The sequence below is a fragment of the Enhydra lutris genome, unplaced genomic scaffold (assembly GCF_002288905.1).
Source record: "Enhydra lutris kenyoni isolate GAN:26980312 unplaced genomic scaffold, ASM228890v2 scaffoldscaffold55, whole genome shotgun sequence".
Classification (NCBI taxonomy): domain Eukaryota; kingdom Metazoa; phylum Chordata; class Mammalia; order Carnivora; family Mustelidae; genus Enhydra; species Enhydra lutris.
In genome coordinates, this window is record NW_019154139.1 from 11,012,784 (window position 1) to 11,037,352 (window position 24,569).

General features: G+C 53.8%; 1 protein-coding gene across 3 annotated transcripts; it reads right to left on the bottom strand.

The window, feature by feature from the left end:
• Positions 1–260: 260 nt before the first annotated feature.
• On the bottom strand, positions 261–22,805 carry LOC111157480 (colony stimulating factor 2 receptor beta common subunit). 3 transcript variants are annotated; one of them, XM_022518905.1, is made up of 14 exons: positions 22,492–22,805; positions 16,317–16,550; positions 15,245–15,368; positions 11,953–12,143; positions 8,763–8,914; positions 8,510–8,678; positions 7,896–8,031; positions 7,598–7,755; positions 6,311–6,450; positions 5,174–5,336; positions 3,607–3,697; positions 3,348–3,405; positions 2,395–2,498; positions 261–1,765 (listed from the first exon to the last, which is right to left on the bottom strand). In XM_022518905.1, the coding sequence occupies exons 2-14, from the start codon at positions 16,390–16,392 to the stop codon at positions 619–621; spliced, it is 2,709 nt and encodes a 902-aa protein (XP_022374613.1). In that variant the 5' UTR covers positions 16,393–16,550; positions 22,492–22,805; the 3' UTR covers positions 261–618. The 3 variants fall into 3 exon arrangements, with proteins under 3 accessions (XP_022374613.1, XP_022374614.1, XP_022374615.1); XM_022518906.1 differs by lacking the exon at positions 22,492–22,805 and having other exon boundaries at positions 16,317–16,626; XM_022518907.1 differs by lacking the exons at positions 16,317–16,550; positions 22,492–22,805 and adding an exon at positions 12,756–12,820 and having other exon boundaries at positions 15,245–15,308.
• Positions 22,806–24,569: the final 1,764 nt, after the last annotated feature.

Consider the following 24,569-nt stretch of genomic DNA (forward strand, 5'->3'; position numbering starts at 1 on the left):
CCCTGCACAGCTCTCCTGAGCCTTCCCTCTCTGGGGTCTCAGCCAGGGTAGCCCCTTGCCTCTCTCCACACAAGGGCTGTGTCCGCACCTGCCAGGGCCAGGCCACAGACCCAAGACTTCCATGGAACTGGACATGTTGGTGTCAGAACAGGCTCCGACCCAGACACGACATCTCAGACTGGGCTTAGCTCAAAGTCACTCAGATAATAAATCAGTGGAAAGGGAAAGAAGACAGAGGTGAAAGCAAGGAAATCTATTAAAAACAAAAACAAAAAACATAAAACCCCCCAAAAACAAAAAACAAAAAATCAGGGGCAAATAGAATGGGTATACAGGAAGCTCTAATACTTTGGACCCTAAAAGTAAGTTAACATGAAAGAAACATGTGCACGTGTCTGTGTCCGCCTGTCTGTGAGAGAGAAAGGGAGGCAGTGGGGAGAGGAAAATCGATTGGCTGAAGGTCAAGTTAGAAGAGAGGAGGCCGACTCATTTCCCCACCTCTATCTGCTCCAACTCAGAAGCCCCAATGCAGCTTTGCAGAATGGAGTGCGGATGAGGTGAGGGACCAGTGGAAGGGGAGACAGAACTTCCACTCAGTCCCCCAGGAGCTCGAAGGTGTCAGCACACCTCCCCAGGCCTGCCGACATCCCAGGGCGGTAGTGATAGGTAGTCCTGCTGCTTGAGGGCCTTGAAGTGCCGGATGGCTGGCATCTGGGGAATGGCCTGGCCCAGGGCCTTCTTGGCCTGGGACACCTGGTCGGGGTCCCCGATCTCAGGATAGGGTCCTGGGGAAGAGGGCTTTGTCTGGGGTGAGAGAAGACCAGAGCCCAGGCCAGGGAGGAAGCAGTAGTCACCCACCTGCTGTAGGACCAGGAGCCCCTCGGGGTATGGGGAGGGGGGCACCCCCTCTGCTCTGGGCTCCCCTGGGCTTAGGGTGGGGCTGCTGGCTGGAGGAAGGGCAGGACTGCCCAGAGGGGACTTAGGAGACTGGCCTGGGGTTGGAGGGACATCCACATAGCCCTCAACTTCTGGCTTCACGGGGCCTGGGACTGCATGGGACCCACCAGCCACTCCAGGACGGAGGCTGTGGCTCTGGTCTGTGGGCAGGTGCAGTAGGTGAACTGTGGAGGCAGATGGCAGCCCCGTGGGCAAGGGGAGTGCTAGGTCTGTAGTGGTGACATAGCCAGAGGCCAGAAGACCATCCTCATGGGCCCCAGAGCCAGTGGGCAGAGCTGCAAGTGTCCCATCCTTCGGGTTGGGGCTGTTCTTTGGGTCTTGACCACCTACCATCAACCCAGGCGCTGAAGGGGTGGGGCATGCCCTTGACTCCAGGGAGGGGCTCCCCTCCTTGCCCGGGTCAGGGCTCCCCTCCCGATCCATGGCCTGGCCCTGGGCCATCACCTGGGCGAGCGGGACCAGCTGCACCTGCCCCCCTGCGGGCAGACACAGGTACTCCAGGGACCCCGGAGGCTGCGGCTTCTGGCTCAGGCCTGCCTGTGGGGGTGCCGGCTGGCCCAGCACATCAGGCAGGGAGTGGCTGTGGGGGAGCCCCAGGTAGGGGCCATTGAAGTCGTAGCCGGAAGCCTGGCTCTCCGACCTGCCTGCGGGGGCCGATGGGTCTAGCTGGGGGCCAGGGGCCTCCTCCGAGTGCGGGTCCAAGGAGGCTGGAGTCGTGTCAGGCTCTGATGGTGATTCACAGGCATCTTTTGGGTCCTCCGTGGTGAGAGGCGACACCTCGCTGTGTCTGTAGTCTACAGGGAACGCGCTGCGGGGAGAACAGGCGCAGAGATATTGAGGTCACCCGGGGCTGCCACTTCGGCTCATGCTAGGGCTGGAGTGGGGTGGAGGGAGGCCTGACCTCACCCAGGGCTCAGGGAGGGCACAGGGCAGGGCAAGGTTGGGGAGCAAGCCAAGAGAGGGCACTGCACCGGCCTTCGGTGCCCCGCTGGCTTCACCTGCCAGCTTCCATGCTCTGGTTCAAAGTCTTCTGCCAGGTGTGGCTCCTCTCACCCTGACTCCTTCATCCATCCAGCTTCAGGGGACCAGGTGGATGCCCAGCCCACGCATGCCTAGCCATGCCCTCGTCCCTTCAGTCCCTCCCCCTGCCACCATGTCATCAGCACCCCCATGCGGACTTTCCCTGGGCAACAGGGCAGGGAGAGGTCACCTGCTCCAGTCTTCTACCTCGGGTCAAGTCCAAGGTAGGGCCCTCCCTTGCCCGATATTTGGGAAGTTCCTCCTGATACCATCTGGTATCCTCTGGCTTTAGAGAAACCAACCTCCCTGGTTCTCTTCATCCCGAGCCCCAGGCTGGAGGCTGCCTCCTCTGAGCCTCCAGAGTGCACAATGGGGCCACCCTCCTACCTCCCAGGGATCCCAAGCCCAGACACTCACCTGTCCAGCCCAAGGATGAAGCTGCCCTGCGGCTCCTTATGCGGGGGGCTCCTGCTGATGAGCCCCGATATACTGCCTGGGAGCTGGAGGCCGGCACTCCCGTTCTGGGAAGGAAAAGGACATTTGTGCTGTGGGTGTGTGAGCTCTCGAGAAGCTGGAGGAAGGAGGGGAGGACTCACAGGGGATACAGGGAGCCCCCAGACACGGAAGGGTCTCAGCAAGTCCAGGGCCAGCCCCGCCTGGCCTCCTGACACCAGGAAGGAGAGGCCCAGAGAGGGGCTGGGACTTGCTGTGGGTCCTTGGGCACCAGAGGATGGGGACTGTCTTCTCGAAAGGCCACAGATCTGAGTGTCGCTGCCTCCACACCCATGCCCTAGTTTCTTCCCCACTAGACATGACCTTCCTCCACAGGTAAGCTGGCCATGCCTGACCAAAGGGCCCCGTGACCCACATGCCGACACTCGCCTTATGACCATCTCAGCATCTGGGATGTGAGCCCAGGCTCACGGCCCGCCCCTTACAGTCCCCTTTGCGAAGGGGTCCTGTCCACCCACTGCGGGCCTCCCCCACCTGTCGCCACCCTGGATTCTCCAAAACTCAGCTCCGCTGTCCGTCCTTGGGGAAAACATTCTGCCTCCTGTCATCCCTCCGGCCCCTGCAGAACCAGGCCTCTCGCTGAGCTCCCTGACTCCCGGCAGGCCCCCGTTCCACTCTACCCTTGCTCCACGGGAGCCCAGCAGGCAGGGCCAGTCCCGCGCCTCTGCAAGTGCCCAGAGGAGGGCAGGGCTGAACCTGCTGGTGTTGGCCGCCCCTGAGAGCTTCCTGCACCTTCCTGGGCCACCTATGTTTCACGCTCAAAGCCACAGAAAGGTGGGGGAGACATAGGGATGGGGAGGTTGGCGCAGGAGAGAGGAGCCCCAACCACCCTAGCCGCCTTTGCAGCCAGATCCTACCTGGAACAGGTGGCTCTTGCTGGGGTTGGGGATTTTCTCCTCCCACTTCTGGTTCAGCCTAGAAAGATACCAGAGGGGTAACAGTGGCCAGGGACCTCAGGGAAGCTGCCCCACGCTCCTGTGCAGAGAGGAAACTGAGACCCAGAGGAGAAGGTGAGATTTATCCAAGGTTTCCCCAAGAGGGAGGGGCAGAACAGGGACTAGAGCAAGCCAGCTGTGGGGTCCCGAGCACCCCCCACCCGTCATGGAGTCCCCTTACCTGTACCCATACATGCCACAGCAGCGCAGGGCAGGGAGCAGTGCCCCAGTGGTGAAGACCAGGATGAGAACCAGGACCCACATGGGTAGCACTGAGGGTGCCAGGAAGGGAAAAAGGAGCATTAGCATCTGGGGAGGACAGAGCTGGAGGCTTAGGAGGGGGGAGGAGGTAAGGGGAGGTGAGGCCGGGCAGAGTGTCCAGACCCTGCTCTGTGCAGCCGCAGTGCTCCCGAAGCTCATTTCCTAGGGGTGCAGATGGGAGGGAGGCCCAGACACAGGCTAAGAAGGACAAGGAATCAGTCCGCCCCCCCGCCCCCCGCAACTCAAGGTTCAAGTGCTGGGAAGTGATGTGGAAATGCTAGAGTCCTGGGGATCAGAGCCAAAGGCCAAGAAAGAATTCTTGCGATGTCTTTGATGCAAAAAGGTGTTTTTATTACAGCACGGGGACAGGACCCGTGGGAGGAAGGGCTGCCCAGGGACTGTGAGCAGTGACTGATTAAATACTTTGGAACTGGGGGAGGTAAAGACGGCAGGTTATAAGAAAATTTAATTTTGTCTATTTCTTTTGCCTTTGTTCCCCATATCAGGAAGGACAAAGAGGGTTAGATTCTTTCCAGTAGCAGGAGGGGGCGGGGCAATGACTACATCTCATGGCAATCACAGTGGACTTCATGTAGGAGGTAGCACATAAGCTTCAACTTCAAGTAACAGGGAGGTTTGGAGAGGCAGAGATGGGAAAAAACTGGTGGAGGAACTAGGAGGTGTAAAGGCCTATCGGGAGCCCCAGTGTCAAGCCCTTCACAGGCTGGGCCCCTCCAGGACTCCCTCGGTCTCTTCTCTTAGGCCCGGTGTCCAGTCCTCTTTTCCACTTGATTGTAACCCTCTTCCTGAGACTCCTCCCCTGTGAGGATGACTGCGGCTTGGGTCCTTGCAGCTAATACCGCCTCCATCCTCCTGGACCTAGTCTTGTACCTGCCTCCTGGTGGCCAGAATGGTGAACGGTGAGGGACAAGGGAAGCAGCAAGTACAGGGAAATGGGGAAGATTAAGAAATTTGGGGCACCTGGGTGACTCAGTCGGTTAAATGTCTGACTCTTGATCTTGGCTCAGGTCTCTTTCTCACAGTTGTGAGTTTAAGCCCTGTGTTGAACTCCCCTGGATGTGAAGCCTACTTAAAAAAAAAATCAGGAAGAAATCAGACCAAACCCTTCCAGTGCCGGGCCTCAGTCCATAGCTTGTGATGTTTGCTGCCGTGGTAACCAACTGGAAATTCGGGCTCAGTGGTCACTAGGTGAGGGCTGCCACAAAGCCTAATGAAGCCACGGGCCATATTAATAGAGGGCTAAGGTCCAGTCTGAGGGAGGAGCAATGGTTAGGACTGCTCTTGGCTGCTCTCAGGACCTCACCTGCAGTCTGTGTTACACACCAGGGGTCACTTTGCATGACTAGTGACACACAGAAGAGAGGATACTCAGGTGGGGTGGGGTCACACTTCTGTGTCCACACCATCCTTGTCCTCTGCCCAGCTGGGCTGTACCCAGAAGGGAGGGTGGAGGCCGGGAGACATACCCCATTCAGTGTCCCAGAAGAGCTCCTCACTCCACTCACTCCAGATGCCGTCATAGCCGCCGGGGGTGGGCTTGACCCTCACTCTTGCCTGGTACCTGGTGGAGGGCTCCAGTGGCGGCAGCGACATGCTGTGGGTGTTCTGGAGGGTTTCTGTCTTGCTCTCCTGAGGGCACAGGTGAGTGAGCAGGTGTGCTGAGACCGAGGCAACTTGCTGGTGTGTGGCGGCACAGCCCCAATCCCCTCCCACCTCAGGGCCCCAGTTTTTCTGCCTCATCAGTCCCCAGCTGCAGCTGCATCCCCAGGTCTGGGTAAGTCCCCCCGGCCCCCACGGAGGGCCCTACCCCAGGGCTCACAGAGGTCAGCACCCTGGGTGGGACTGGGGATTGCCCTCCCTGTGACCTAGGACAACACCGAGGCCCGGAAATCCTGAGGACACATCATGTCCCAGTCTTACTCTGAGACAACCCCCCAACCTCCCAGCTCCTCAGGGACAGCCTGGACCCCAATTATGGCCTTCCCAGGAATGTTGTGCAGCATGACTGGACTCTGGGGGCCCCACTCCTAGCTCCCCCACTGACCACACCGATCCTGGCTTCAGTTTCCCTATTTCCGGGCTGAAGGTTCTGTGGTTGGCTCCAAAGTTTCTGACTTGGGCCACGGGGAGCCCCAGGTTCTGCACACAGACCCTAAGACTGCCTAAGGATGTGGGCCGGAGACAGAACCTTGGCCTGGGGACCTGCCTGCTTTATCAGGAGCAGCTGGGCTCGGAGCGGCCGCACAGTTGCATTCCAGAGAAGACTTCTCTGAAGAGTCGCCTGGTAACTTTGGAAAACCTGACATCCAGCTCGTCTCTCTGCCCTCCAAGCCCTGATGTCTGCATCCCTTTCACAGTTCAGGGTCTTATAGTTCATTCTGGCCATGTCATATCACCTCTGTGAGCCTTAGACCTTCACCAAGGAAGGAGACAGTGACCAGCCAACAGCAAAGGGTCATGACCGCTGAGTCTCAGTGGCTTCCTCTGATGGGTCCCCTGCTGGGAGCCAGGCACCTGGCAGGTGGGGGCTCTCGTGTGTGTTTCCTCACCCCGCCCCTCCCTCCACCCCAGTATAGGCCCCTTCCCAGGCATGAGGTCCTCACCTCCCTTGAGGCTGTAGCCTTCTTGTACTGGACCTGGAAGGTGTGACCTATGTGCTTGTAGAACATCTCCTGTGCCGTCCAGTGCAGGGTGTAGCCATCTCTGCTTTTGGTCACATTGAGTGTCGGCTGAGCCATCTGGACTGGAGGGAGGGAAACCTTTAGGGAACATTGTTCCTAACATGCCTCCGATGGAACACTCTCTTCATTCCATGTTAGTCACAGGTGCTCTCTCCAGCGGGGTCCAGCCCATCTCAGGGTCCTTGGACCCCCCCACTTCCCCATACTGTCCACTTGGACCTGAGCAGCCCTTCTCTGGGCAGATGCTGAGATACACTTGTCTTTCGGTGAGGTCACCCAAAGCATGGGTTACTCCTCGCGTTTAAGTAAAAAAATAAAAACACCAACAATTGGTTCCCTGCCACATCATTAAGTATGTTGTAGGCATTGTCACACAGGCTCTGTCTGCAGGAATCCTTGCACTTGATTCTAACAGATCTGCTATGTGGTGGGTCCTGTTCATTTGTCACAATTCACAGATGGAAAAACTGAGCCCCAGAACGATTAGGTCACCCACCAAGGACAGGCAGCTAACAAGTGGTGGAGAAAAAGACGGCAGAACCCTAGGGTGACTGGTGGATTCCAACCAGGTGACAGAGACAGAGGGGCTATGTGGCCTCCTGCACACATTCCAGACTGGGTGGAAGGGACTGGGGTCCCGGGATGCCATGCAGGAGGCTCCTTTGCATGAGGTCTTTGCTACTTTAGAAGAAGAGGGGATAGGATTCTGCAAGGAATTACAATTTCTTTGCATGTAGTCTAGCCCCTGATTGAAGAAGTCATTCCTAAATCAGTTATCTTGAAGACAGAAAATATCCATTGGCAGAGGACTCTGGGAACCCGAGAGAGAAAAATCCAATCAGGGAAGGAAAGGGAAAGTTCAGTGGGAGGACCAGGGGTGTGTGTGGTTGGCAGGAGGGGCTGCAGAGCAGCCCAACAGGAAAGCAGAGCTAAAGGAAAGGGGGAAATGGGTTTTAAAGATCTGTTTGTGGGGACTATCCGTTGAAGTTCCTTCATACTATTGGCCATTGTCGTTGTCAGATTGTCGCATCTTGACTGCTTCAAGAAGAGATTTGAATCACTTTGGCTCCCTTTGGTCACTGGGCTGCGTTTTACTGACAGAGACAGACATGGAGAGTGGGCCATCAGGAGTCCTGAGTGGATGTGGGGGACACAGGTGACAGGACCACTGCAGGAGCACTTGCGCCAAAGGCTGGAGGGCAGACTCACTGTTTTCCGAGCTTTTTATAAACTTCTCCTCCTCCTTTGGCCGAATGGAGATGGTGTACCGGCTGTCCTTCCTGGGGTCGGGCACGGCAATCTGGCATCGGTACTGGACGTAGAGGCCAGGGAGCTCCTCCTTCAGTACTGGGGAGCACTCTTCTTCCCTGAGGATCACGGTGGAGGTGAGAGCAGAAGGAGGCAGGGGACCACGAGAGGGGTGTGGCTTCCTCTGGGGCCCCCAGAGTCAGGGGAGGCCTGGAGAGGGCAAGGTGGTGAAGAGGGGAGGGAGGAAGGGAACACTCACCCTGCGTTGGGGCTGGCCTTGTAGAAGAGGGCGAAGGAGACTGAGTTGGCCACCTCGGACCTCACTTCCCAGGAGCAGCTGAGCACGGCGGCCCCATCGAAGAAGCACTGGAGGTTCTGGGGCTGGGCCTTGTCCCCTGGGAGGGGAGACAGTCCCTCATTCATCCCCTCCTGCATTCATTCCTTTACTCTTGGGGGGCCTACCAGGAACCTCGTGTCAGAGAGATCATGGGCTTCGTCCCCAGGAAAACTCAAGCTTCAACACAGCCGGGACCTGCCAGCTCAGTGAGTGAATTCCATGACCCTTCACACCCCCCCAGGCAAAATGGGGACAGCATCTTTCTTCAGGGCTCAGGGCCTCGACACAGTGATGCTGGTTGGTCCCCAGGGAGCACAGCCCTCAGGAAGACAGAGCCACTCATAAGGCTGCTGTCGTTGTCACCTAAGTGCTCCTAGCTGGAAGGTGTGCCGAGCTCGGAGCCCAGATGGAGTCGGCCCAGCGAAGGGATTCTGAACACGACACAGGAGACTGGTGGAATCCTGCAGCAGATTCCCAGGAGCTGGATGAGCCGCCCTCCCCGCAGAAGGGTGCTGCCCCAACTTTGACCATGCTACCTGTCTGCGAGTGCCAGCGGACCTCCGGGCTCCACTGGCTGGGCCGTCCCGAGAGCCCTGAGCTGGGGGCCAGATGGGTGCGCACTCGGGCCACGTAGGTGCTGCTGGGAATGAGGTGTTCTGACTCCAGGACGGCCTGGGAGGAGCTCAAGTAGAGGGTGGAGGCCTCCTGTGGGGAGAGAGCGGTTAGTGGAGCAGGTTCAGGCTGGATCTGGTCCCTTGGCTGTGGGGCGGAGCTGGCCGTGGTCCTAACCTCCCAGGAGTCCTGAAGCCGCTTGTAGACCACCTCATACTCCAGGTTGGACAGCCAGTGGCTCTGGGAATCCAGAAGGGCCACTGTCCAGGTCAGCAGGAAGCGCTCCCCGGTAGTATTGATCAGGAGGTCCTTGGGTGCCGGGGCCTGCACTGGAGGAAGGAGGAGGCAAGGGCCCTTAAGGGGCTGGGTGATGGTAGAGGGGCATTTTCTGTGTGGTGGGCAGATGGGCTCCAGGCCAAGTGTTGTCCTTACCAGCTGAGTGGCCTTGGACAAGACCCTTTTCCTCTGTGGACCTCAGGCCCTTCACCTGCAAAATTGTCTGGGTTCACTGTGAACATGAACAAAAGCTGTGCGCATATCACATAAGCTCCATGAAGCGCTGGCAATAATCTCCCAAAGGAACCACCTGTCCCCACCTGTCCCCACCTGTCCCCACCTGTCCCCACAGCTCACTGTGCAGCCTGTGTCGCCCCCTTCCCAGCAGAGGGCGCTGTGACTCATGTTACTCCCCCTTCCTCTCACCGTCCTCCTTCCCTTTCCACCTTCCGAGGGTCCTGCACCACTCAGAGCCCAGCATAAATGTCTCCTCCTCTAGTACGTTCCTGGGCCCCCCTCCCCTGGGCAGAATCCCCCAATCCTTTTCCTGTCCTACCATAGCCCATCATATTGTCCTTACAACCCTGGTGCATTCATGCGTTTCCGTGTCTGCCCCTGCAGTCAGGAGCTCGTGGGTGTAGGGTTTGGACTTTGACGCCCTTCTCTGTCCCCATGGCCTGAGATTAGTGGTTCAGGGAATTTGGGGACAAACTGAGTGAACGTTGAATGAATACATGAACAGGCAACCTTCAGAGAATTTTCAAGGAACCATTCTGTCAGCCAACAGCAAACATCTGTCTGCTGGGCGAGCATATTCATTCAAGAATGGCCTGGCTCCCTCCTTCGTGAAGCTTCTGGGTCTGAATGCTGAGGGGTGACTTTCAAACACAAAAAATTCAATGACTCCAAACAAGATGTAAATGTTCTGTGCTGGACGTTGAACATGGCAGCGCTGGAGCATCTAGAGAAATCTTAAGGCCGGAATGGCAGATACAGGGCACCCCCTCTTTAGTCCCTCCACCCCAACCCTCCATCAGGCTCATCAGTCCCTGCCCGCCTAGCCCCTAAGCCGGTCAGAGAGTGGGAATCCCTTTCAGTGTGGAGCTCTAGAAGCTCCTAAAAAAAAACTGGACCAACCAGGAACTCAAGGAAAAACCTATTCACCCGACGTGAGAGATTTTACACTGCTAGCTCATTTCTCAGGTGGAGACCTGAGAGAGGAAGTGAAATGTCCCAGACTTCCATGTGTGGGGGTCTCAGAGCGGTCAGATGCACCCCTGTCCCCTTGCCCAGCACCGACCAGCCTCCCTGATTCATTGCCAAAATGGTTCGGGCTAGAACTGACCTCCCTGCTGAACGTGCACTCCAGGAGGCAAACACCACACTCCCTCCCCTATTTCTAAGTTGACACCTTCCCTGTGATGAGGCCACCAGCTTCACGGGGCAGGGACGCTGACTGGCTTGTTCACTGATTTGCTGGTGCATGTGGGCACTCAGCGAGAGAACAGATTAGTGGATGAAGTGTGTGTACACCCTCTCTGTGAATCGTATGCCCCCCTGCTCCCATCCCCTCGTTGTGTCCCAGTTGAATCTTCATCCTTTCTCCCTGGAATGAGCGTCTTAGTTTGCATTCTGGGCCCCAGCCTCCTGCCACCTCCCATCATCCCCTGCCATCTATCCTGTCACCCATGCAGCATCATGTCATGTCCCTTCGATGGCTCTCCATCGCCTAGATGTTGGCCTCTAAGTCCCTTTGCAGGGCACAGAAGCATCTCCAGGTCAGGCTCCTACCTCCACTGCCCCTCTCCTTCTTCCCTCACTATCCAGCCCTTTGGACACTGATGCTCCTGGGATACAATGATTGATGGTTTTCCCACACTGCCTTGCCCTCCCGTCTCCCAGCCTTGGTGCACGCTGTTTCCTCTTCCTGTTCTGTCCTCCCACTCACCCTTCAGATCTCCCTGCAAAACTCTTTCCTCTGGGAAGCCTGTCCTGACCCCCAGAGGCTCCTCGCCCACTGCCCCTCAGCACATGGCATCCATCTGTGTTTCAATTTCCACTGCTTCCTGCCTCTCTGCAGGCTCTCAGCTCCACCAAGATGGAGCCTTTTCTCATCCATCAAACACGTTTTGAGACGCTGTTTGACATGAATTCACCATGGCCTAACCCATCTCCTCTTTGTGCAACAGCTTTGCGCTGCTGTGAGGAAAACAGGCAGGAAGCAGAGGCCGGAGCCCCGTCTCCATCTGACATTTGCAGGTGCAACAGGCTGCCCGGTGTTTGGGACCCAGGACGCTATGTCAGACACATGCATCCAAGTGGCCTTGGGCAAGTTCCTCTTTTCTCAGTTCCATTTCATTATCAGAGAAATGGGGGAAAAAAGAAAAGTAGGGCATGACACCATGCATTACTGTAATGATTAAATAATATTGGGCAGTGTTTCCTAAAAGCCAGCCATCCGTAGGATTCTTACCAAGTGAATTCCAAAGACCATCTCTATTTTAGGCTCATCCTGAGCATAGATATAATTGAATTAACGAGATCGAAGTGCTGCTTATATTTCTGTGTAACAGACAGTCAAACGAAGCTTAACTATTTAAATGAAATGATCACAGACATCCACCCAAGAGCACTGATTTCTGGCACCGCTGTGGACACCTGGTGCCCTCTCTCACCTGTCACTGTCACCATGGCTCAGGAGTGGCACTTTAGAAAAGTTATATGACCTCTCTGGGCTTTAATCACCTCATCTAAAACTGGGTTATTGCAGGCATTGGATGAGACTAGATGGGGATGAGTGCTTTCAAGTGATAAGGTTTCTACCTGAATAGGAAGGATTGTTTTGGAAGGGAAGCCTTCACTGCTGCAGGTGGTGGGGCAGCTCGGGCCAAGGGAGGTGCCACTGGCCAGGGGTTCCTCACATTGTCGCTCCAATGCCACCATCATAGGAAGACCATAGCCTCTTCTCCTCAGAGATCAAACCCACCCCCAAGCCAGTATCTCCATCCCTTGAAGATTCTCATCCCCTGGCCCTTCTGCGGGCTGACCACCCATGGAGGGGCCACCCTCATCTGGGGACCCCAGGCCTTACCATGCTGGGTCAGAGTGATGGTGAGCTGGGTGCCCAGGGGCCGGTCTGGTCGGAATGAGAAGTAGTCTCTGTCAGCAATAACGAAAAACTCATATGGAATGACACATCTTCTGGACACACAGGCGGGACAGGGGTGGTCTATCAAGGCCGTCTCGTTACTGAGATCACAGGACACTGGCTTTGGAGGGTCCCTGCCAGGAGACAATGTGGTTAGCCCACAGCATGGGAGAGTCACTCACTCAACAAATGTCACCAAGCAGTCACGGTGTTCGAGGCTCTGTCCAGGGCCAGGGGGACACATGAGAAATGACTTAATAAAATATGTCATGTGTCAAATGGAGCAAACTTCACATAGACAAATAGAGCAGGTCAGGGAGATAAGGAAGTCAGAAGGGCGGGGGTGGGGGTGTGATTTCAAACAGAGGAGACAGGGAAAGCCTCGTAGAAAAGGTGACTTTGGGGCAGAAACTTGAAGGAAGTGATGGAGGGAGCCATGCACATCCTGGGGAAAGGGGAGTTCAGATAAAGGGAATAGCAAGTGCAAAAGCCCTGGGGCAGGCACAGGCTGGGAGCATTGCATGACTAGGCAGTTACCCAGTGCACATGGAGTGCAGTCCTGGAGGGTGGGAGAGCTATGAGTAGCTATGAGCAACGGAGTGACATAGCGTGATATATATTTTGAAAGGCTTCCTCTAGGATAGAGGATGGTGGATAGATTAGGTTTGGGGGAGGGTGGTCGTCTTGGAAACAGAGACCAGGTAGGAGGCTTCTAGAATATCCAAGTGATAGGAAGTGGTTCATACCAGACTGGAGATGTTAGCCTTGGCCAGATCCACATTCTATTTAAAGATGAAGTCAACGGCATTTGCTGGTGGATTAGAGGCACGGGTGGGGAAGGAAAGGTGGTGTTAAGGGCCTACTTAGCCAGAGGGAGCCATTTTGTTGTTTATGCAGTAAACTTAGATTGACCCTGCCCCTCCCAGAGGAACTTACTTAAAAGCAAGTCGGGGAAACCAATCCCAGGTAGCAAAGCCCAGATATAAGGGTGGGTCAGGTCAGGTGGAGACATCCAATCAGTGGGGCATGCATACTGTCTCCCTAGCTACCAAGGAGAGTGGGCCCACCTTTCGGGCGCCAGTTCTGACCAAGGTGATAGGCCAGTTCAAATATCTACTAGGGTAAATTGAAATTCAATTGGCCACCCGTGTGGGACCTACCATGACTGTGCAGTTTTCTCTGTGTGTTGCGATCTCATTGGCCACCTGTGTGTGGCCAGGCTCATCCACATGGCCTTTGCTCTATAAAAGTTAGTCGGTAAGGCAGGGAGGAGTAGCCTCTTTGTAAGAGGCGGGGAGGAGTAGCCTCTTTGTAAGAGGCGCCCCTGACCGGTTGGTTTGATTCTCGATGCTTGGTGCGAAATAAAGCTTTGCTTGACCTTCGCTTTGTATCAGTCTCACTCCTTTGATCACGGACCTAACAGTGGTAAAGGAGGTGAAGGAACATACCTCCCAGCTTTTGGGTTGGAGCCTCTTGGAGCCCCTGCTTAGTGACGCGGGATATGGGGATGAGCCAGGAGCCCTGTTGGGGCAGGGCAGGAATTTGGTGTAGAGCACTGGGGGTGGAAGACGCCTTTCCCTAAGGACCTGTGGGGAGACAGGTGCACCTGCGGGCCTGGCTTTGGGGGCAGGTGGGGCCGGTGAGAGTGTGAAAGTCACCAGGGCTCAGCCTCAGGCTAGGCTGGCAGGCTAGGCTAGGCTCTGCCCCTGGATCACGATATACCAGCGGGGAGAGCTAAGGATGAACCCCGGGCATCTCACCCTTTGAGTTGGAGACAGAAGAAGGGAGCAAACAGGGAGACAGAAAAGGTAAGCCAGGGGAGACACAAGGAGAGGGGGGAGTGTGGTGGCTGGAAGCTGGGAGATGGAGGTGTTGTGGGGGCATGCAGGGTCCGTCTATGCCAGGTGCTGCTTTCAGTCAAGGAGGGAGGACGGTCAAGAAGGGAGGACATGGAGATTTAGCAGCAGGGAGGGCCTTGGGGCCTTGGCAGGAGCAGTCTGGGTGGCCTGATGGGGGCAGCAGAAGCCCAGGGGAGTGGGTTCAGAATGACTGGAAAGACCCGGGATGCTGTGGGTCTAGACAGCTCTTTGGAGGAGGGTGGCCTCAAAGGGAGGCAGAGAATGGCCCCTGCTGGAGAAGATGGGGGTCTGGAGGCCCCTCCAGAGCGTCAGCCCTTGTTGGCAGGTGTAAGTGGGGGCCAGGATACATTTGCTCAGGGATCAAGAATGACCCCTGGAGAGGGCCTGTCGATGGCACAGGAAGAGCGGGGACTGGGGTGGCTGTGGTGTTCTCAAGCAGCAAGAGCAATGGGAAGCCCGGGTGCAGCTGTAGACAGGTCTGGGGTGGGAACTCGCTGCAGGGAGCACCCAGGGAGGTGGCAGAGGGGGTGGGCGGGCGGTGTGAGCACAGAGGGGGCTGGGAGCCCCTCTTCTGGGAGCACGAGTCTCCACGCAGGAGGAAGTGGGCCACAGCAAAGTGGGGAGGTGGAGGTGGGCGAGGAGGATGGAGACGGGAAAGTGGGCTCCCAGGAGCGTGGGAGAGAGAGCTGGGGGGTGCTGTTGTGGGTGTGAGGAGCTACTCCTCCCCAGGGCTGGCCTCCACGGGGTCTCCCTGCACCTGAGATGCTAGCCATTTAATTATTTCTATTACGGTGAGTTAGACTGTCCCCAGACCCCAAGACAGTGTGAGGAATCTTCCCAAATGGCATATACCGCAGAGATCACGTGAAGGAGAAGGAGAAAACCCACACTCTGGAGGCAGCAGGGCCTTGGAGAGACATGGAGGCCAGTCCCCCATGCACCGGACACAGGGCACTGGTCCCCACTCTGCCGCTCAGCCGTCCTGTGGCTGGGAGAGGGACGTCCTCTCCGCAGCCTCAGGTTGTGTGTCTGTGAACTGGGGCATCTACCCTTTGCCCTGTCCTCCTCACAGGGAGGACCATCTGACATCGGCTTTTGCAGGGTAAGTCCGTTCAATTGTGATGATATAAGATTATCGCTATCCCTTCATCAACAGCGATGTTAATGCGTAAGCCTCTACTCCAAACCCTGATATCGGACACCCGCACCTGGGCCCAGAAGGCTGCCTAATGGAGCAGGAGCTCCCGGGCCCAGGTCAGGGCCGGGGCTGGGGCCTCCCCATCCTTGACCTCTGTGTGGCCTCCCCCACCCCTGGCACAGCCCCACAGAGCCGCATCCCTCCCTGCACTCTGTCCCTGGGCTCTGGTGTCACTCACTCATTCAGCCTCCGGTAGAGAGTCAGGTTGATGAGCCCCTGGGCGTCCTGAGTGTTTGCCCACCTGCAGGTGATGAGGCTCTTGTAGTCATTGTAGCAGCTCAGGGTCTGCAGTGGGACAGTCTCTGCCCAGGGAGAGGCACAAAGGGAGTCACATCTCTCCCCTCCTGATGTCCCTTGTCACCTGCCCTCTTAGCGCCTTGGGGGTGCCCAGAGCTGGGGAGAGGTTTCTCAGAGTACTCCAGGGGCTCCCGGCTGCTAGGCACAGCTCCCTGGGGGCCCCAAGGGGGCCAGAGGTTCTGTGTGTCCGCGGCTCCAGCTGTGGACTCCCCCGTCGGGAGAGAAGCACCACATTCTACTGCAGGTGCAGCACATTTCCTGAGCCCCTGCTGTGCCCTGCTCCTGGCGCAGGGTCTCCCTCCCACCCCACAAGGGACACATGCATCAGGCCCAGGACCCCTTGGGACAGCTGGGAGGAGGGGCACAAAACCACCCCTAAGAGTGAGCATGGCAGAGCCCCGTGGGACCTCCCTGGCCGGGTCTCTTGGTCAGCAGCAGGGCCTCGAGGTTGGGAAAGGGAATGTGGTTCTCAGGGTTATCGGAGAATTCATGTTCTCTGGGGGCCCTTGGGGAGGGGACTTGGGGGACTCAGGAGCCAGAGGAACATCTGAGAAGGAGGAGGGTGCTGGGACCGAAGCAGGCAAAGACCACGAGACTGAGGTCCCCAAGGAATGAAGGCACAAAGGAGGCAACTGGTCAAGGCCATCAGAGGAGCAGAGTGGGGTGAGATGGGGACAGAGATAAGGCTGGAACGGCCAGCCTGGACGGGAGAAGCCTCAAAAGCCAGGAGGAGAAGAGAAGCCATCCAAGCAGAGATGAACCTTCGGGAGGCTGGAGAAGAGTGAGAATCCAGGAACGGGTAGGGGGACACCCGAGAGGATCGGGGAGGAGGAAAATGAGGGAGGGAGGGGCCTGGGGGCTTTTGGGGCCCGGGGAGGGCATGTGGGGGTGGCCTTGTTCAAGGACTGGCTGTGAGGAGAGGCCAGGGAAGGGGAGGAAGCAACAGAGCTCACCATGGGCCCCTGCCACGCTGGGCCCCCAGAACAGAGCCAGCAAGACAACAGGGAGCAGGCCCTGGGACACAACCATCTCTCAGGCAGCTCTGGGCAAGCAGGTGGCCGGCACAAGTGGATTCAGGGCTGGGCAGGGGCTGGGGTCCTCACTGGCTTGGAATCTTGGCTTCTTCCCCGGCTGGAGGCCAGGCCAGACCCATGTCCCCGGCTCTTGTGAATCCTCTCTCTGGGACTCTGCCGGCAGAAGAGACATGAGCTGAGAGCTGGCCCCTCCCATCCTATAGCCCAGGGACTTGGCCCATGTTACAGGGTGAACCCAGGAGTGATGCGTGGGTTCCAGCACCCCCTCCCACCTCAGCCTAGCACCCAGGGTGGTCCTTTCCACTTAGCCTCAGTGCCTAGGGCATGACCGTGAGGGAGATGCATTTGATGGCTTCTGCAGAAGTGGATCCCCACCTGGTCGTGCCCCAGGAACTCCCGTGCAACCCCCTCGCAAATGGAAGACCTAGGAGGGAGCCCTCTTCTGAGCTCCCTCAGGGCCCCCGACCTGATCTGCTCAGAGCAATCACAGAGCACGACGTCCACAGTGTCCTCCCCTGGCTGGGATCCCAGTTGTGCTCAACACTGGGCGCGCACACTCTCGGGGCCTGGTGCTGTCCCGCCCTCCCTCCATTTACTGTCATCCCTCCCACACTACCCTCAGAATGCCTGTTCCCTTTTCTCTGCAGAAGGTTGGGGATTTCCTCTTTTCATTTTGTGTAGCCCTGGGAAGTACCCAGGAGAGGAGAGCAGAGGACAGTGGTTCCTTTTCCCCCTGTAAGACTGTCTGAAACTTCAAAATGCACACACACACACACACACACACACAGCAGCAGCAGCAGCTGTCTTACTGGGAAAAGCACAGCTCTGGATGCAGCCACCTTGACCTTCAGCACAGGCTCAGCCCGTCCCATGCCAGCAGCCTGGGTTGACCCACCAATGCACCTGAACCTTGTTCTCTGCACCAGTAATGTGGGTACAAATACATGTGTGTCAATGCGGTGATGTTTATAAAGCAGTTAGTCGGATAAAAGGTCAGGAAAGGGGTTTCTGGGTGGCTCAATTGGTTAAGCATCTGACTTCAGCTCGGGTCATGATCTCAGGGACTTGGGATTGAGCCCGGAGTTGGGCTCAGTGGGGAATCTGTTTCTCCTCCCCCCTCTGCCCCTCCCCTAGCTCGTGTATGGGCTTTCTCTTTCTCTCTCTCAAATAAATAAATAAATAAATAAAATCTAATAACAACAACAAGAAGAGGCTCAGGAAAGAAGAGGAGGTTTGTGTGGAGCTGGGGAAAGAGACTGTCCATTTCAGCTCCTTCAGGTGGGGGCAATGCCACGGGGAGGGATACGAGTCCTTGTGGCTGGCCCAGTTTGCTCTGTCTATCTGGGACTAGCCTAAAAACCCAGAGCTTCTATTTGGGTCTTACCACAAGTAGAAATACTATATATGTAAAAAGAGCGAGTAATCCTAAAATAAGTGAGAGGTTTAATACAATTCCAAACAAAATTTAACATGATGTTTTTTGCAGGAACTCAGAAGAAAAAATATACGTGAGGACAGTTAATGAGTTTTTATAAAAATGAGGAGGTTCTCCCCAATAGCAAAATTTATTTCAAAGATTTGGTGATTAAAGCAGTGTGTTGGACATACACACGATAGATCAATGGACACACGGACCAGGCAATTCCATTCTCCCCAAGAATGTACTACATGATGGAGAATTCGTGAATCAATGTGATGGATGGAATATAAGAAGTGCTAAAATACTTGAATAACATTGTAAAACATATCCACCTAACTCTCTACTCCACACCATCCCCAAATACCAGGTTAATTACAAATTTAAATATAAGAAGTTAAATCATATTAAACTTGCAAACCATGAGGCAGACAGTGTCCTCTCCTGGGCTGTTCCCTTCCTCCTTGGTAAAAGAAATTCTGGTTTCAGCTGGGTTTGGTGCTACATGGAATAAAAGATTACATTTCCTATTCTCTTCTATTGCTAGGTGTGTTCACATCACTAAATAGTGTCCAAGGGGGTGTGAGTGGAAACATTGGTTGCGCCTTCCAGAAAAGGCTTCTTAAAGGGAGTTGGCTCAGGTAGGAGGGTCCACATTTGCCCTCCTGCCTCTCCAGCTTCTTCCCAGCCTACAACTTGGAAGTGATGGCTGGAGCTCCAGAAGCTGTTTGAGACCATATGGTTACCTTGAGGATGGAGCCCTATGCAACAGAGAAAGAGCAAAGCCTGGATCCTTCTTGTCACTGTGGAGCAACCACACCAGCCTGAGAGTGCTTACCTCTGGACATCTTTGAGATTTTTTTTTTTCTTGATGTGAGAAAAAAAATAAACTTCCATACTGTTAAGCCACCACTGTTTGGAGACCAAACAGATGGAAATAGAAGAAAACTTCACAGGGCTTAAAGGAGACAACAGTCCACTGAGTGAAGGGTAAACTCCATTTTTAATAGTGCCATGCTCAGTCACACGCTGGTAAACTTTTGGCTATCCAAGAATAAAAGGATACTGTGAGAAGTTTCCAGAAGGAAACAAACATTATTTTCAATGGGTCAGGTTGGCCAGATTTTCTCACAAGTGACTCTGAACTCTAAGTAGATAATGATGTCTCGAAAATACTGAGGGGCAATATGTTTAAAATCTAGAATCATTGAAAAAGTCAAAGTTACACTGACGCTCGAGGTCAGAAAAACACATTTTGGAAATGTAAAGACAAGGAAAATTTTCAGATCTTTTCTGAGGAACACAATTACTCTAGGATGCATTTCAGGAAAAAAGAAATTGTCCAAAAAGTGTATGATACTGAAATTAGTGGTAAGAAAAGAAGGCAGTAAAACTTAAACTAAGTAAAGAATTGTTACTTATAAAGTGAAAATAAGTAAATTCACAATTACTATATTGAAGTAAAACACAGATGATCTTAATGTGGGAGTTGGCTTTCAGATTAGGGGTGGAAAGCAGAGGAGAACTGAAAGCTTGCTAAGCTAAAGATCGTGTCTTCTTTGGAAAAGCACAATGTATGTTTATTATACCCAAAAGCTGATGGAAAATACGCATTAAATACATGCATTAAAAATATAAGTGTTAAAACCCACTAAGAGTGAGAGGTAAGCATGGCAGCAAAAGACTGATAGGGAAAGGGCAGGAGAAGGAGGGAGAGGGAGAAAAGAGAAGAGAAAAAGCTAGCACCTTTTCACTCAAAACAAACATGCACACCAAAATTCCCAAACTCATGAAGAACTTTAATGGTAGGAACAAAAACTGGAAATGAAAAAAAAAAAAAAAACACACAAATTCATTCCAGATGAAAAGAATGTCATAGAACAATCTGACAAAGACTTTTAAAAGAAGAACACATCATGGCCACATGGGGATTGTTCCAGACACAGATGAAGAGCCATTAAGAAATCTCTTCATGATTAAAAGAAATATAAAAACAGATTAAAAGGGAAAAAAGGAATATCTTATCTCGACAAATGCTTCTCAGTATTCGATAATACAAAAGCCATTCCAGATGAAACAAACGAACAGATGAATCTTGAAAAGAAGGCACTGACGGGAATACTGGCATTTCTGGGCATCTACTACAAATCTGTAGTGACGTCAGAGTCAAAAGGAAAATGTTTGTGTTCTTCTGGTCAAAGGAACAAATAGGGGAAGTCTGCCCATTACTGCCATCTCCAGAGGTCAATCCACCCCCCAATAATTTCTAAATTCGATGCAATCTAAATCAAAACTCCAAAAACGATTTTTAATGTGCGTGACAAACTCATTCTAGATAATAACAAAGCAAACATGAGAGACGGGTTCTATTAGCCAGGAAAATAATGGGAATGTAATCCCAGACAGATGGAATGGAAAACAGTAAGGAAAATAACCAAGCAGGAATTTGGGAGGTAAGAGTGGAATTTTTAATCATGGAGGAAAGGACAGACTACATACTCATAATTATGACATTGAGACAGTTAGCTGATAATTTTTTAAAGTCAGATTATTACTTTACATATTACCCACCCCTCCAAATTCCAGGTGGATTAAAGACCTAAAAGTCAGAACTAAAACGATGAAAGCATTATAAGTATTTCCTTAACCTTAGGGGTTGAAGAAGACACCAAATCCAAAAAGCATAAAGAAAAACAAAGATAAATATGAAAAGAAACTAGCACGCTTTTATATGAAACAAGATATCTTAAACATGGTGAAGAAAAAAAGGCCAAGTGATAATCTGGAAACATATTTAAAACATATGTAAATACACTGTTAAGATACCTAATAAATGAGCCACTACAACAGTAAATATGTAAAAGGCAAAGAACCCATAAGAAAATGGACAGAACATCTCCATTCATTTCAGAAAAGGAGCTCAGATGGCCAAGAATATATATGACAGAGTCATAACTTCACCCATAATCAGGGAAATGAAAAATTCAAGCAAGAATCCCGATAATTTTCATCCACCCATTGGACACCGTTTAAAGACTGATCCTCTAAAGAGAAACTGACTTTTATACAAGACTGTGGGAGTATATGTCAATTCAACTACTTTGAGGACGATCTGACAATATTTATTAAATTTTTAAACACAAACTCTTGCTCAGCAATTTTGCTTCTAGGCATGCGGGCTGCGGAAGAAACACTTTTGCAGGTGTGGAAAAATTAGAAACAACCTAAATGTCTATCAGTACCGGATGGGGTATCCTGTGGTTTACCCCTACTAGTAAATGCCGCCTATTTCTTAGGGTTAAAAAATGAGTTAAATCTATTTGTGTTATTGAGGAACGTTATCCTAAATGATGTATTAGGTGAAAAAATAAGTCATAGAGCGATATGTATATTATAATCCCTTTTATGTACAAAGGAAAACTATATACTTGCAGCGTGCTCAGAAGACGTTTGGACCAGGGGATAGAGAAAGCTGGCACGCGTTCTCTTTGTGTGTTACATGATTCCGGATCATTCTAACTTGATAAAGCAGATCCCCATGTATTCACTTAGTATTAAACATGCTCATTAAACAACTCAATAACTACCCTGTAGTATTGGTGGGTATGGCACAGGAGGAGAACGGGTGAACGAGAAAAAGAGTGATCAAAAGCGAACAGGAAAGGTTCCGTTCCTCTTAAAACGATCAGAAAGTAGGAAAGATGAGAAGTTGAGATCAGAACCTGGTGATGCAAAATTGATACAAGGTCTTTGAAGACTCAAGACTGTACATTTGCAACTTGTCACCGGGACCAGACTGAGGAAGCCCCACAGGCTCGCACCGCCGAGGTGACCAGGGGAACACCTGTGCTCCCATGCATAGGGCAAACGCACGCAGCTGCGTATGCCGGGACGCAGCTACCCCTAGACATCTCCGCGCTCCCACCCCCGCACCCCTCCAGCCAGCCAGCACGCGTGGGTACAGAACACCCACACCCGGGCCTGAACTCCACCAAGCAGCAGAGGCTCAGGGTCCAGTATGCTATCCAAAACACTTTCTCCCGGGGGGGAAAATAGTCCCTCCGCAGGGGACAGGGCCCTTTCTCATCTTCCAAAGTGAGCTTCCAAAGCCACACCAAGCTCTAGTTTGCTCGCTGCGTGACAAAATTCCGGGTTTCCCCCGCCGCCTCCCAGTCTCTTTGCACCCCTGCATTGCCACGGACACCCACACCCCAAGCGCGCACGCGCCCTCGCTCTCCAACTCTCCCTTTCTAGACCAGGATGTCAGAGACTATGGGAGCTCTCACCGTTCCAGAGACCAGGAGGCGAAAACCGGGGGCAGGGAGAGGATGTTCTCACCGCCACCAACATCTTAGCGACACTTTAATGGCAAAGCATAGATGCACGCAGGTGTCTGACTCCGAGGTCTGAGCTCTCCACCTCCCTGACCCCGCCACCCCGCGTCCTCCCTGCTGCCAGGACAGGTGGACCCCGCAGGTGAGCTACCCCTGCCCCCCCATAACCTTACAGCCCTTCCCACACGACCCTCAGGCAAGGTGGCAGCGCGGCCTGTCTCCTCGCCCTCTGGCTCCTGGGCTCCCAGAGCCACCCCTGCCCACTCCACCCCCCCAGGCTCTCTTTGTCCTTGGTTTCCCGGCCCAAACACCCCCTGCTCCGCCCCTGAAAGCCAGAGTGTACCTCTTCGTGGTGGGACAGCAGAGCCTTCTTCTGCCGGAGTGTCCAGGCGATGGGGAGCCGCGGGAGCTTCCTATTTATGCTGACGTTGTCGTTAGGAAACAGAGAAGCAGAAAGAGGAAGCGACACCAGGCCAGGCCGGTTTCTGTGACTCCTCACAAGACTGCCCAGCTTCTGAGAACTGTGGACACCGAGAGTATTGATTTTTTTTTTTCTCCTAGGCCTTACTGAGTTTGCAAATGTTCCTTCCGCCACAAGTACTGCTCCCTGCTCACACCTACACATCTCTGTCAGTCAGCTCCCTGACTAGTTGATTCACGCAGTCCCTGACGCCCCCAGGGGATACAGGGAGAGGTGGGAGGATACCAAATAGCGCCCCCCCCCTCCGCTCCCACCTCTATGACTGACCTCACAGAGTGTGACCTTGTGCAAATCACCGGTGGCGATGTGTCGGGACCCCCACCTGTTCCCCACATGCAAGCAGCTGTCTGTCTGAGATGCTCAGAGCCCAGGGCTTCGGTAGCGCCCCCCACCCCCGCCTTTAGCCCTGCTCCTGTGATTTCCCTGGTGTCCATCTGTCTTGCACCAGCCCCTGCCCCAATACTGTCCCACAGTCCTCAGTGTGGCCAGCTGCCTTTCCCAGCTCGGCCTTGAGAGTGGCTCATGTTTCTCTGCCCAGCACCCAGCACGTGTCCCGGCGCAAAGGAGGCTCTCAGTGACCCCGTGGGGAATAAATGAATGAATGACTCCTGAGCGCAGACGGGCTGAGGCCAAGGCAAAGCGAGTAAGGCATGTCCTTGGGCGGAAAATGTAAAGGGGCACCCAAACACCCACTAATTAAGTATTTTTAATAATTTAATTAAGATAAATTAATAAATTTATATTTTAATATAAATTTTAATTAATTTTTAATTTTAATATAATTATATATGAATTAATAAATTAATATTTAATTAAGATAAATTAATATTTTAATTAAGATTAAAAAGATAAATAGTATTTTAGTGCAATGTTGTAAAAAATAACACAAGAAATCCACAAAATTTTAAATAAAGACACTCAGTGCTCCATGAACTGTATTGGAGTTGGGCAGAAGGAAAAAGCTGTGCCATTTCTCCCAAGCAGAGAGCTTGGTGAGCAAAGAGGAGGACACCTCCCAGGCAGAGGTCGCAGTGACAGGGCAGGGATGAGGGGCGCGGGGCTGGGACTCTGTTCCAAAGCCCCTGGATTCCTGGCCTTCTTCCTGCCGGGAAGGGCTCACTGAGCCAGGATGGCTTGGAAGGTCCCATGGGGGCAGTGGGGAGGGGTGGGAAAAGCCCATGCTGGAGAGCAGAGTGGCACCTGCAGGACCTGGGTCCCTCCTGTGAAATCCCTTCCTGGTGGGGTGAGGTCATGCAGGGGTGTGTCCAGGGCTGGAGAGTTGGGGGTTGAAGTCATGCCCCAGGCCTTTCTTCCCTCAGGCCTGGTCACTGGGCACCGGGAGCCTGGTTGGGAGGAGACAGGCCCTCCTGGGGCCCGGGGTGGGGCAGAGTGCTCCTTCGGGAGCACTGACGCCTAAGGAGGCCCATGGGGACGCCTGGAGATTTTTGCTGCCTGGGAGCTTGAGAAGCTCTGTCTTATCACCTTGAGGGTGGGTCTGACCCCTGCCCCCCCCTTGCCCACCAAGAGAGGGCAGGAGACCCACACTGGTGAGGAATCTGGCTTCTGGTTGACAACCTGTGTGTGCCTTCTAGGCCTGGCCCGGGGCGATCACAAAGCCTTCCTGGGCGGGCCTGTGGGGGAAGCTGCCTTCCCACACCAGACTTGGGACACACTGTGCCTTCTCTGAGGGCGCTGGTCATGTTCTTTTACATATTTGCATCAGAGGCTTCTGGCAGAGGTCTTCTTCTCAAGGGGCATCTGGGGGACGCTTTCCCCGATCTGACTCAGCACCCCATTCTTTCCACTCCAAACCCTTGCCCTCGCCCTCCCCTGAACCCCAGTCTCTGTAAAATGGCCGGAGCCTTCTGTCCTGCCTCCAGGATCCTCTCATCCTGTGCTCCATTCAATGAGGAAGATGGAAAGGGGAGTCGGTGCTTTCC

Bases quoted from the DNA above. Each gene is read 5' to 3' on its own strand.
- LOC111157480 (XM_022518905.1), bottom strand. From the start codon at position 16,392: ATGGTTGTGTCCCAGGGCCTGCTCCCTGTTGTCTTGCTGGCTCTGTTC. The intron at 8,915-11,952 runs GTAAGGCCTGGG...TCCTTCCTCCAG, and splicing joins CATCACTCTGACCCAGCATG to TGCAGGCCCCGGCACCCAAG. The intron at 7,756-7,895 runs GTGAGTGTTCCC...CGTGATCCTCAG, and splicing joins AAGGCCAGCCCCAACGCAGG to GGAAGAAGAGTGCTCCCCAG.